Source organism: Sardina pilchardus, chromosome 11, assembly GCF_963854185.1.
Source record: "Sardina pilchardus chromosome 11, fSarPil1.1, whole genome shotgun sequence".
Taxonomy (NCBI): domain Eukaryota; kingdom Metazoa; phylum Chordata; class Actinopteri; order Clupeiformes; family Clupeidae; genus Sardina; species Sardina pilchardus.
Window position 1 is genome coordinate 607,501 of NC_085004.1, and position 12,500 is coordinate 620,000.

The window sequence follows — 12,500 nt, forward strand, 5'->3', positions numbered from 1 at the left end:
ACTTACTAAACATAGCGCATAGGGGCAACATTATGTTGTGGGGATGTTTCTCTTCAGCGGGGACTGGGCAATTGGTCTGGATAGAAGGGAAAATGAATGCTGCCAAGTACACCCAAATCCTTGAGGAAAACCTGCGTCCCTCTGCTAGACAGCTGAAGATGGACAGGTCATTCACCTTCCAACACGACAATGATCCTAATCATACTGCCAATAGAACAAAGCAGTGGCCAAGGAAGGAGAATGTCCTTGAGTGGCCCAGTCTGAGTCCTGACTTAAATCCTATAGAACATCTGTGGATTGACTTGGAGAGAGCAGTCCATCGCCGTTTCCCCACAAAATTTGACTGAATTTGAACAATTCTGCTAGGAAGATTGTGCAATATTCCCCAATCTAGGTGTGCAAAGCTAATAGAGACATGTCCAGACAGATTGAGGGCTGTAATGAAAGCAAAAGGAAGCTCTAAAAAGTATCAAATCAGGCGTATGATGACTTTTACAACCCTGTTATTCTAGTTTTCAATTTTTAAAATTAATTTTCAGAACTGTTTTCTTTTTTATTTCATTATTTTGTACAGCTACATTTGTAAATAAAACTTGAATAAGATTTTTTTTTTAAAATGGGTTCTGATTTCAGGCTGTTAGACAAAAAAAGTAACTACTTCAAAGGGGTATGATGACTTTCTATAGGCACTGTATATATGTGTGTGTATAAATATGTGTGTGTGTGTGTGTGTGTGTGTATGTGTGTGTGTGTGTGTGTGTGTTTACCTCGTCTCCTGTCACATCAAAGTCGTAGAAGATCTTGCTGAGGGCGTGGCCCTTGAGGTTGATGTGTGTGTGTGTATGTGTGTGTGTGTGTGTGTGTGTGTGTGTGTGTGTGTGTTTACCTCGTCTCCTGTCACATCAAAGTCGTAGAAGATCTTGCTGAGGGCGTGGCGCTTGAGGTTGATATGTATGTGTGTGTATGATGTGTGTGTGTGTGTGTGCGTGTGTGTGTGTGTGTATGTGTGTGTGTGTGTGTGTGTGTGTGTGTGTGTGTGTGTGTGTGTTTACCTCGTCTCCTGTCACATCAAAGTCGTAGAAGATCTTGCTGAGGGCGTGGCGCTTGAGGTTGATATGTGTGTGTGTATGATGTGTGTGTGTGTGTGTGTGTGTGTGTGTGTGTGTGTGTGTGTGTGTGTGTGTGTGTGTGTGTGTGTGTGTGTGTGTGTGTGTGTGTGTGTGTGTGTGTGTGTGTGTGTGTGTGTGTTTACCTCGTCTCCTGTCACATCGAAGTCGTAGAAGATCTTGCTGAGGGCGTGGCGCTTGAGGTTGAAGAGGAAGGCGGAGCTATGGAACTCTGCGGGGCTGATGGTCCGCCCCCCATCCATGTCCAGCAGCTCAAACACCGGACGCGAGTGACGGAAGATGAAGTTCTTCTCCACGCGATGCTACACACACACACACACACCGCACGCACACACATACACATGAGTGTGAGTGTGTGTGTGTGTGCCTGGCTGCTCAGTAGGATGCACACCAGCATGTAGAACTGTAGTCTGTGTGTGTGTGTGTGTGTGTGTGTGTGTGTGTGTGTCTGTGTGTGTGTGTGTGTGTGTGTGTGTGTGTGTACCTGGCTGCTCAGTAGGATGCAGACCAGCAGGTAGAACTGTAGTCTGTGTGTGTGTGTGTGTGTGTGTGTGTGTGTGTGTGTGTGTGTGTGTGTGTGTGTGTGTGTGTGTGTGTACCTGGCTGCTCAGTAGGATGCAGACCAGCATGTAGAACTGTAGTCTGTGTGTGTGTGTGTGTGTGTGTGTGTGTGTGTGTGTGTGTGTGTGTGTGTGTGTGTGTGTGTGTGTGTGTGTGTACCTGGTTGCTCAGTAGGATGCACACCAGCATGTAGAACTGTAGTCTGTGTGTGTGTGTGTGTGTGTGTGTGTGTGTGTGTGTGTGTGTGTGTGTGTGTGTACCTGGCTGCTCAGTAGGATGCACACCAGCATGTAGAACTGTAGTCTGTGTGTGTGTGTGTGTGTGTGTGTGTGTGTGTGTGTGTGTGTGTACCTGGCTGCTCAGTAGGATGCACACCAGCATGTAGAACTGTTGGAAGCCGATGACTCCGCTGGCGTTCCAGTCCAGCATGTCAAAGGTCATCATGATCTCCTTCTCCCCGAAGGTCGTGACCTCCCGCATGAAGTGGGCGAACTGGACATCTGAGGCGGTCATACAGGACACGCGCACACACACACACACACACACACACACACACACACACACACACACACACACACACTCACACACACACACACACACACACAGACACACACACACACACACACACATATACACAACATTACACACACACACACACACACACACACACACACACATATACACAACATTACACACACACACACACACACACACACACACATATACACAACATTACACACACACACACACACACACACACACACATATACACAACATTACACACACACAAACACACACACAGATACATTTCACTACACATGTCCCATGCACGCACGCACACACACACACTGTATATTTCACTCAATAGACCTGTCAATCAAACACACACACACACACACACACACATACATTTCACTCAATAGACATGTGTCACACACACACAGACACACACACATTTCACTCAGTAGACATGTCCCATTTAAAAAAATTAAAATGTTTTTACACAATTTAACACACGGGACATGCCCTTTCGATAGTAAGTCAGGTGTGTGTGTTGAAAATCACCCTTACCATTGAGAGTATTGGTGTTGTGCACATCGAGTATGTTAAAGTACTCCACCAGGATCTTGGTGTTCCTGAGAGACAGTAGACAGTAGACGCTGTTGAAGTCCAGATAAGACAACAGAACCCCCTTCAGTAGTCGCATGATGCCTCTCTCACGCACACTAGCCTGCTCTGGACAGATATGGCTCTGGCCACTCATACCAGAGATTCTAGAGCGCAGCTCTGTTCTAGAACCTTTGATTCGTATGGCCTGCCATGGTGACGCCACTGTGACATCACAAAGAGCAGGAGGCACTGCATTAGAGTGCGTAAGTGTGATGTCACTTTTCCTTAGCAACCAAAATTTCTGTTCTAAACAAACCAAATTCACAATATGAAATCCTATGCCAGATGATTGTTTTACAGAAAAAAGCCACGTTTTTGCGCAAATTAATTTACGAGTTGACATCGGTTGACATTAGCTAGCTTTTTTTTCATGCTAGCGTGAACGTCTCCTTTTAGTACACCAGAAGCATACATAAACGCCTCGACATGGTAGTGATTTTTAGCGCTTAAAAAATTTCATTTTGAAAGAAACAACACAGTGAGGCAATAGTATATGCCACTTGCAGGTCATTAGAACAGGAAATCGTGTTACCAGGACAACGTGACACTTTCACTTACGCACTCTATTATGTTACACACACAGCCCTAGAGAGATCTATTGATATGGCTCTGGTTACACACACACACACACACACACAGGTGTTCTGTGAATTATTTCCTCTTTCTCTCAAAACAGTGTTTAGCTTTTATCAGGTCAGGTCTGTGTATCCACACTTTTGGACTCAAGGCAAATTTAGCATAAAAAGACTACGTAACTTTATTAAGCACGAGTGTTAGACACCGAAATTTCGACGATTGAGCCTGTTTGTGGAATTTGGCAGCTTTAGAATGGAGCTCTGTATGGCTTTGACATTGCTCGCTTTGTGCATGGTCTATTCTGTCCTTAAAACACCCCTAAACGTTCGTTTTATACAGAGCTCCATTCTAAAGCTGCCAAATTCCTCAAACGGGCTCAATCGTCGAGATTTCGGTGTCAAACACTCGTTTTCATGCAAGGCAATACAGAAAACAGGCTTAAAGTGTAAAATACGAAATATTCCTTTAAGCGTACCTGTCCTATGTTACTCTATTGGGCACACCTGTTCAATGTAACTCTATTGGGCACACCTGTCCTATGTAACTATGGAGCACACCTGTCCTATGTTACTCTATTGGGCACACCTGTCCTATGTAACTATTGAGCACACCTGTCCTATGTACAGTAACTATTGAGCACACCTGTCCAATGTAACTATTGAGCACACCTGTCCTATGTTACTCTATGGAGCACACCTGTCCTATGTACAGTAACTATTGAGCACACCTGTCCAATGTAACTATTGAGCACACCTGTCCTATGTACAGTAACTATTGAGCACACCTGTCCAATGTAACTATTGAGCACACCTGTCCTATGTTACTCTATGGAGCACACCTGTCCTATGTAACTCTATTGGGCACACCTGTCCTATGTTACTCTATTGGGCACACCTGTCCTATGTAACTATTGGGCACACCTGTCCAATGTAACTATTGAGCACACCTGTCCTATGTAACTCTATTGGGCACACCTGTCCTATGTTACTCTATTGGGCACACCTGTCCTATGTAACTATTGGGCACACCTGTCCAATGTAACTATTGAGCACACCTGTCCTATGTTACTCTATTGGGCACACCTGTCCTATGTAACTCTATTGAGCACACCTGTCCTATGTAACTCTATTGGGCACACCTGTCCTATGTAACTCTATTGAGCACACCTGTCCTATGTAACTCTATGGAGCACACCTGTCCTATGTAACTCTATTGGGCACACCTGTCCTATGTAACTCTATTGAGCACACCTGTCCTATGTACAGTAACTATTGAGCACACCTGTCCTATGTAACTCTATTGAGCACACCTGTCCTATGTACAGTAACTATTGAGCACACCTGTCCTATGTAACTCTATTGAGCACACCTGTCCTATGTAACTCTATGGAGCACACCTGTCCTATGTAACTCTATTGGGCACACCTGTCCTATGTAACTCTATTGAGCACACCTGTCCTATGTACAGTAACTATTGAGCACACCTGTCCTATGTAACTCTATTGAGCACACCTGTCCTATGTACAGTAACTATTGAGCACACCTGTCCTATGTAACTCTATTGAGCACACCTGTCCTATGTAACTCTATGGAGCACACCTGTCCTATGTAACTCTATTGGGCACACCTGTCCTATGTAACTCTATTGAGCACACCTGTCCTATGTACAGTAACTATTGAGCACACCTGTCCTATGTAACTCTATGGAGCACACCTGTCCTATGTCACTATTAAGGACCTAGGGTTACTCCATAAGATCAGTCATCAGTCTCTAGGCCTGGCTTGTGGGGTATAGGAAGAGTTGACTCTGTGTTCATACAGGGACCAACTTTTCATTCCTTTCACCAAAACACATTCTTCAGTGTGTGTGTGTGTGTGTGTGTGTGTGTGTGTGTGTGTGTGTGTGTGTGTGCGTGTGTGCGTGTGCCTATGGCAATAGGCGCAGTCTGCGGTGTAACCAGACCGGATGGTTAACTTGTAGGCCCTGTTCAGCACAGTCGCCATGGTAACAGTCAGAGCATTTAATCAATAAAATCCCATTAAGCTATGGAAATAATCCTAAATAATAATAATAGGCTAATAATAATGATAATACTGTTGATGTTAATCTGGTAGGTGTCCATGTTGCGTGGTGTCAATCAAAGCGAACTGCAGGCACTGAGAAAGATGTTAAACCTACAGAGCTTCTTTAAAAACGAATCTTGCTGCAAGAAGGCTACCTGCCGGTCTACCTGCGTGCCGGTTGCAGTAGGCTAAGCTACGTTCACCAGGCGGAAAGACTACAAATCCTACATCGCTTTTACGCACTGTACGCCAGTGTGACGTTGGCAGAGCGTCTCCGTAGTAACCTGGCGGCCCGGCAGCAGCGGGGCGCGGAGGGAGAGGTGGCCAGTTCGACGAGTTCAAGGTTTCCTCTGGGTGACAGCCCGCCTGCTTCAGTCACTGGAGTGAACAGGCGAGAAAGAAACTCTGGTCCTTGCGGCGGAAAGCCTCTGTTGACGGAGCCAAAATGCTGAACATGTGGAAAGTTCGGGAGTTGGTCGATAAAGCGTGAGTACCGCGGTGCCGAAAGCGAATATCTTAATGTTTTGAGGGAATCGGAAGTTTGTACCTGTTTCAGAAAGACACGTACCCAGTGTCTGACGTCACGTCGCTGTTTTGTGTTCAGGTGCTATGCTAAGCTAAGTGGCTAGGTGGTGGAAACGAAAAAGTTTTGCCATACATGTATCCGTCCTATTTCTTACAAGAAGTAGCCTTGCTAAGTTGGTTAACATAATAGCCAATACGCATTGTCGTGAACTTGACAATCAATAATGCAAGTTAGCTACTGGTAGTGTAAATAAGCTCACAGAGAGCTAGCTAACAATTGCTAACTTGTGACGTTTGCAAAGTATTGAAATTAGCTGGCTAGGACTCTATCTAGCTACTGGCCACAACAAACTTTGCGGGGCGACTAGGCTGTCATATGCCTCTTTTTAACGTTTGTAGGATGTGTCATTTGCCGTTGTGTGTATATATTTTAATGTAAGACAGGTTTTCCCATTTTGTTAAGCTACACGTTCAGGCCGACGGTGTTGTTCTGTAACGGCAGCTCCTGTAATTAGCTAGCTGGAGTCGCCAGCTCGGCCCGTGGGGCTGTGACATGTCATCACCGTGTTGCTGCGGGCACTTTCTCGAGACCCGTTGGGGCGGCCTCGGTTAGTCGGTTCAGAAAGTATTTTTCTAACGGGCAGATGCTATGCGGCCGCGCTCGTAAAGAACGCTTCCGACGTTTATCTTTAACAACCTGTCAGGCGACTCGCTAGCTCACTTCCGGGTCGCCAGTTGTTGTCCAGCGGTTAAAATTATCACGAAAAGAGTGTCTCCCGCCGGTGCGCGTGTGGTTTAGTGCGGTTGGCAAGAGGCTCCCGGTAGCCGAGACCGGGCACGAGCGCTCTTTAACGTGCCATTGAGCTGAAGCTCGCGGGGCAAATACTCTTAGGTCACTCTCAGGTCAAACTTTTTCATCTGACTTCCGCGTTGACTGAACAGTTACAAACTAGTGAGGTGACTGGTATTTTTTGTTAGCAAAACACCTGTGTGTACGTACAGCTGGTTCATGTGTGTGTGTGTGTGTGTGTGTGTGTGTGTGTGTGTGTGTGTGTGTGTGTGTGTGTGTGTGTATGTCTGTTAGGTGTAGGGTGCAATTTGAAACGTGTCATGAGTTGTATTTGTATTTGTGTATGAATGACGAAGTCAAGAGTACACGCTTTGTCAACCCCCCTTGCTGAAACCACACACACACACACACACACACACAGACGTAAGTCGTTTGTTTTGACAGTCATCAGGACATCCGTTCTACTGAGCCATCAGATTGTAGATTACTGTCTTATGATGAAACAATACATCGAGTACAAGCACTTTCACAGTGGTACAGACACATACACACACTCACATGCACATACTCACACACATGCACATACACACATGCAGACATACACACATAATACAGATGTATGACTGCTGTAGTACGCACACACTTATTTATTTGTCGATTTATTATTATTCTTAACATTGCATACATTCTAACCCCTTAATGGATGGGTTGGCTAATTGCTCCTCGGGGACTAAAAGTTTTCTGAATCTGAATTTGAATCTGAATCTACACAAACCTGCACTGGCAATTTGCACACTCAAGTATAGTGTTGCCCGATGCATAGAGACTAGAAAGGTGTCACGATCCCTTACACACACACACACACACACACACACACACACTCAAATACAGTGTCACGATCCCTTACACACACATACACACACACACACACACACACACACACACTCAAATACAGTGTCATGATCCCTTGCACACACACACTCAAATACAGTGTCATGATCCCTTACACACACACACACACACACTCAAATACAGTGTCATGGTCCCTTACACACACACACACTCAAATACAGTGTCATGATCCCTTACACACACACACACACACACACACACTCTCTCAAATACAGTGTCATGATCCCTTACAGTACAGTGTCACGATCCCTTACACACACACACACTCAATTACAGTGTCATGATCCCTTTTACACACACACACTCAAATACAGTGTCATGATGGGTAATACATTGAGATTAAAATTGAGATTAAAATACCCAACCAGTACCAGTGCTTGATGAAGGGCCTGTTAATCTGGTCACTTATTACTTATCCGTTTATATCTGCCATCACAACCTACTGTAATCCAGCCTGTTAGTTCTGTGATGGGTGCTGTGGTGTCATTTCAGGGTTGGTACCAAGGTACTACTTACACACACACACACACATGGTATCATAGGTACATCTCTCTCACACGCATCACATAACTGTACAGATTCTCACACACACACACGTACAACTAGATAACTGTATAGATATGTCTTGCTTTTTCACGCATAAGCACACAAACAAAACATGCACACAGGTTCTCTCTCATGCACTCATATCACACACACTTTTTACGCTTCTCTCTCTCATGCACGCACACACACACACACACACACACACACACGCACACACACACACACACTAACTCCATGGCAGCTACACTCACTTTATTTAGGTATTCCGTGTACGGACACACACATTCTGCCAATCTAATGCAATCTAATAATCTAATCTGGTCAAGTGTTGTTAATCTGATATCTTGAATTTCCCTTTGGGGATCAATAAAGTATCTGTCTATCAAAATCTAGTTGGTACTGTTTTCAGTTTAAAGAGACCTTCTGTTACCTACTGTTTTTTTCCACAAAATTAATAGTTTGACTTCTTTTGAGATGTCTAAGTAAAAAATGGCCCAGATTGGTTTATTGATATGATTGGTTTATTGATTACCAAAAAAGTTGATAATCAGCTTAAAACACACACACACACACACACACACACACACACACACACAGTGGCAGTGCACTGCACACACACTCTCCTTATTACACACACACACACACACACTCACACACACTCTCCTACTTATTTCACACACACACACTCTCTCCTTCTTATTTCACGCACACACACACACACACACTCTCCTTCTTATTTCTCACACACACACACACACACACACACACACACACACACACACACACACACACACAGTTGCGGTGCACTGCAGACTCTCCCTCCTATATCACTATATACAGTGGGGAGAAAATGTATTTGATACCATGCTAAAGAATATAACATCATCATTTGACAATTTATCATAATGTCTTTCAGAAAATGATTAAAAATAAAACCGTTAAGTACACACACACACACACACTCTCCTTCTTATTTCTCACACACACACACACACACACACACACACACACACACATATACACACACACACACACACACACAGTTGCGGTGCACTGCAGACTCTCCCTCCTATATCACTATATACTGTACAGTGGGGAGAAAATGTATTTGATACCATGCTAAAGAATATAACATCATCATTTGACAATTTATCATAATGTCTTTCAGAAAATGATTAAAAATAAAACCGTTAAGTACACCAATTTTCTTTGTGAAGAATGTATCGTAAATAAATACATGCTCTTCTTAAATGCTAGTAGGCCTATTAGCCTGTTTGATTTGCATTGAGCTCAATGAGCATCAAACAGGCTAATAGGCCTACTGGAAAAAGCACCATGCCAATCTCTAGCTATGGTGAAGGGTATGTGATGATGTGGGGCTATTTTAATTCCAAAGGCCAAGGGAACTTAATCAGGATGCATAATATCCTGGATCCATGAAATAGCTGGCCTTTAAAAAATAAAAATCTGCCCGGCCCCTATGTTAACCCTATGTGTTAAATTCCCATAGGTTTACATAGGGGGTCAAATACTTCCTTCCCTTAGCATTTAAGGAAAACGTTTATTTATTTACGATACATTCTTCAATCACAAAGAAAATTGGTGTCCTTGGCGGTCTGATTTTTACTCATTTTTTAGATAGAGGCATTAAGATCAATTGTCAAATGATGATTTTATATTTCTGTTTTAGCATGGTATCAAATACATGTGCTCCCCACTGTATGTCTGCTAAGCAACATAGCATAACCATAACCTATATCACTCACTCTCACACACACACACACACACACACACACACTCCCTCTTCTCTCACACACTGGCTCTGCCCCACCCTGCCTGGATTGTGTGTGTGCTTTTGTCACCAGGGTATCTTGTTAGACAAACTGGTTTCACTCGTGTGTGTGTGTACTCCCTTCCTCTCCATTTGTGGACACACTCGCATTCCAGGTGTGGTGGTAGCATAGTGGTTAAGGACCTGGGCTAGTATCCCTTGTGTGTAGTGGTTAAGGACCTGGGCTAGTATCGTGTGTGTGTGTGTGTGTGTGTGTGTGTGTGTGTGTGTGTGTGTGTGTGTGTGTGTGTGTGTGTGTGTGTTAAATAAATGCTGTGTGTGTTAAATAAATGCTGTGTGTGTGACTGTGTGATGTGATGTTGATGCTCTGTGTTTCTGGTGTGTGTGTGTGTGTGTGTGTGTTCTCAGGACCAACGTGGTGATGAACTACACTGAGATTGAGTCCAAGGTGCGGGAGGCCACCAACGATGACCCCTGGGGACCTTCAGGCCAGCTCATGGGAGAGATCGCCAGGTGTGTGTGTGTGTGTGTCTGTCTGTCTGTCTGTCTGTCTGTCTGTCTGTCTGTCTGTCTGTGTGTGTGTATCTGTGTCTGTCTGTGAGTGTGTATGTGTGCATGCTAGCATTTATTGTTATGATGATGGATGTCTGCATGTAATTGTAGGTCAATAATCGTGTGTGTGTGTGTGTGTGTGTGTGTGTGTCCCTTCAGATGCACATTCATGTACGAGCAGTTTCCCGAAGTGATGAACATGCTGTGGACCAGAATGCTCAAAGACAACAAGAAGAACTGGAGAAGAGTTTATAAGGTGTGTGCGTGTGTGTGTGTGCGTGCAGGTGTGTGTGTGTGTGTGTGTGTGTGTGTGTGTGTGCAGGGCTGGTTCTGCGGGGGTAGCAAAGAGGATTTAAAAAAACATTTTTAATGTAATCTAATGTAATGTTATTTAAAAAAATGTAGCAAAAGTTGTGTCGTCGTCATCCCCCCTCCCCATGGTGTAGTATAGCCCAGTTAGGACGTGAGACTCTGTTTTTACTAACCAAAACAAATGTCGGTAAACAAAGCTGGTAGCCAGAAAAGAAGAGAATAGAAACGAGATGTGAGGTAGAAATTAGAAAATAAAAAGGAGGCAGAAAACACAAAGAATTGTTGGCTTAATGTTGGGACCGTAGGAGGATGGGCCTCCTGGCGGATAGCAATGATGCTAGCGCATCCACCGCGAGGGCTGAGGGCTGAGTTCTAAGGTAAGATAATGAGGACGCTGTGGCATGGTTGCTTGTAGTTGTGTCATGTGATATTTTGAATTGGTGATTTCTTCTGGTGCACAGTCAGCTGTTTGGTTCGTGCGTGCGTGCGTGCGTGCGTGCGTGCGTAGGCCTTGATTTTGTGGGTGTTGGTGGTTGTCACATGTCTGTTTTTTTTGGTTTGTTTGGGTTTTTTGCAAAGGACCGGCCCTGTGTGTGCATGTGTGTGTGTGTGTGCGCATGTGTGTGTGTTCAGAGCTGCAGCGGATATCCATGTAGTTTGTGTCTAATGTTGTAATTTACTGCCTAATGATCTTTTCATAACCAGTGTTGATTATTGTGTCTGTGTCTGTGTCTGTGTGTCTGTGTGTCTGTGTGTCTGTGTGTCTGTGTGTCTGTGTGTCTGTGTGTGTGTGTCTGTGTCCGTGAGCAGTCCCTGTTGCTGTTGTCCTACTTGATTAAAAATGGGTCCGAGAGAGTCGTCACCAGTTCCAGAGAACACCTGTACGACCTGCGCTCTATAGAGAGCTACCACTGCATAGGTACACACACACACACACACACACACACACACACACACACACACACACACACACACACACACACACACACCTGTATGACCAGCGCTCTATAGAGAGCTACCACTGCATAGGTACACACACACACACACACACACACACACACACACACACACACACACACACACACACACACCTGTATGACCTGCGCTCTATAGAGAGCTACCACTGCATAGGTACACACACACACACACACACACACACACACACACACACACACACACACACACACACACACACACACACACACACACACACACACACACACCTGTATGACCTGCGCTCTATAGAGAGCTAACACTGCATAGGTACACACACACACACACACACACAGACACACACACACACACACACACACACACACACACCTGTATGACCAGCGCTCTATAGAGAGCTAACACTGCATAGGTACACACACACACACACACACACAGACACACACACACACACACACACACACACACACACCTGTATGACCAGCGCTCTATAGAGAGCTACCACTGCATAGGTACACACACAAGCACACACACACACACACACACACAAACACACTCTCATAAAGTTACTTAATCCAGTGTTTTTCAACCTTTTTTGAGCCCCGGTGCATATGTTACATAAA

General features: G+C 44.6%; 2 protein-coding genes across 2 annotated transcripts in view; one reads left to right on the forward strand and one right to left on the reverse strand.

Annotated features, from left to right (window-relative positions):
* Nucleotides 1-2,897, reverse strand: part of LOC134095156 (EF-hand calcium-binding domain-containing protein 9-like) — a 5,161-nt gene extending 2,264 nt beyond the window's left edge. The window contains exons 1-3 of the mRNA XM_062548541.1: nucleotides 2,760-2,897; nucleotides 2,040-2,188; nucleotides 1,253-1,429 (exon numbers count right to left, since the gene is read on the reverse strand). Of these exons, the coding sequence (XP_062404525.1) occupies nucleotides 1,253-1,429; nucleotides 2,040-2,188; nucleotides 2,760-2,895 (462 nt within the window). The 5' untranslated portion in view covers nucleotides 2,896-2,897. The remainder of the gene's footprint in view (nucleotides 1-1,252; nucleotides 1,430-2,039; nucleotides 2,189-2,759) is intronic.
* Nucleotides 2,898-5,792: 2,895 nt separating this feature from the next.
* clint1a (clathrin interactor 1a) overlaps nucleotides 5,793-12,500 on the forward strand; it is a 24,690-nt gene continuing 17,982 nt past the window's right edge. The window contains exons 1-4 of the mRNA XM_062548540.1: nucleotides 5,793-5,983; nucleotides 10,471-10,575; nucleotides 10,774-10,870; nucleotides 11,737-11,845. Of these exons, the coding sequence (XP_062404524.1) occupies nucleotides 5,943-5,983; nucleotides 10,471-10,575; nucleotides 10,774-10,870; nucleotides 11,737-11,845 (352 nt within the window). The 5' untranslated portion in view covers nucleotides 5,793-5,942. The remainder of the gene's footprint in view (nucleotides 5,984-10,470; nucleotides 10,576-10,773; nucleotides 10,871-11,736; nucleotides 11,846-12,500) is intronic.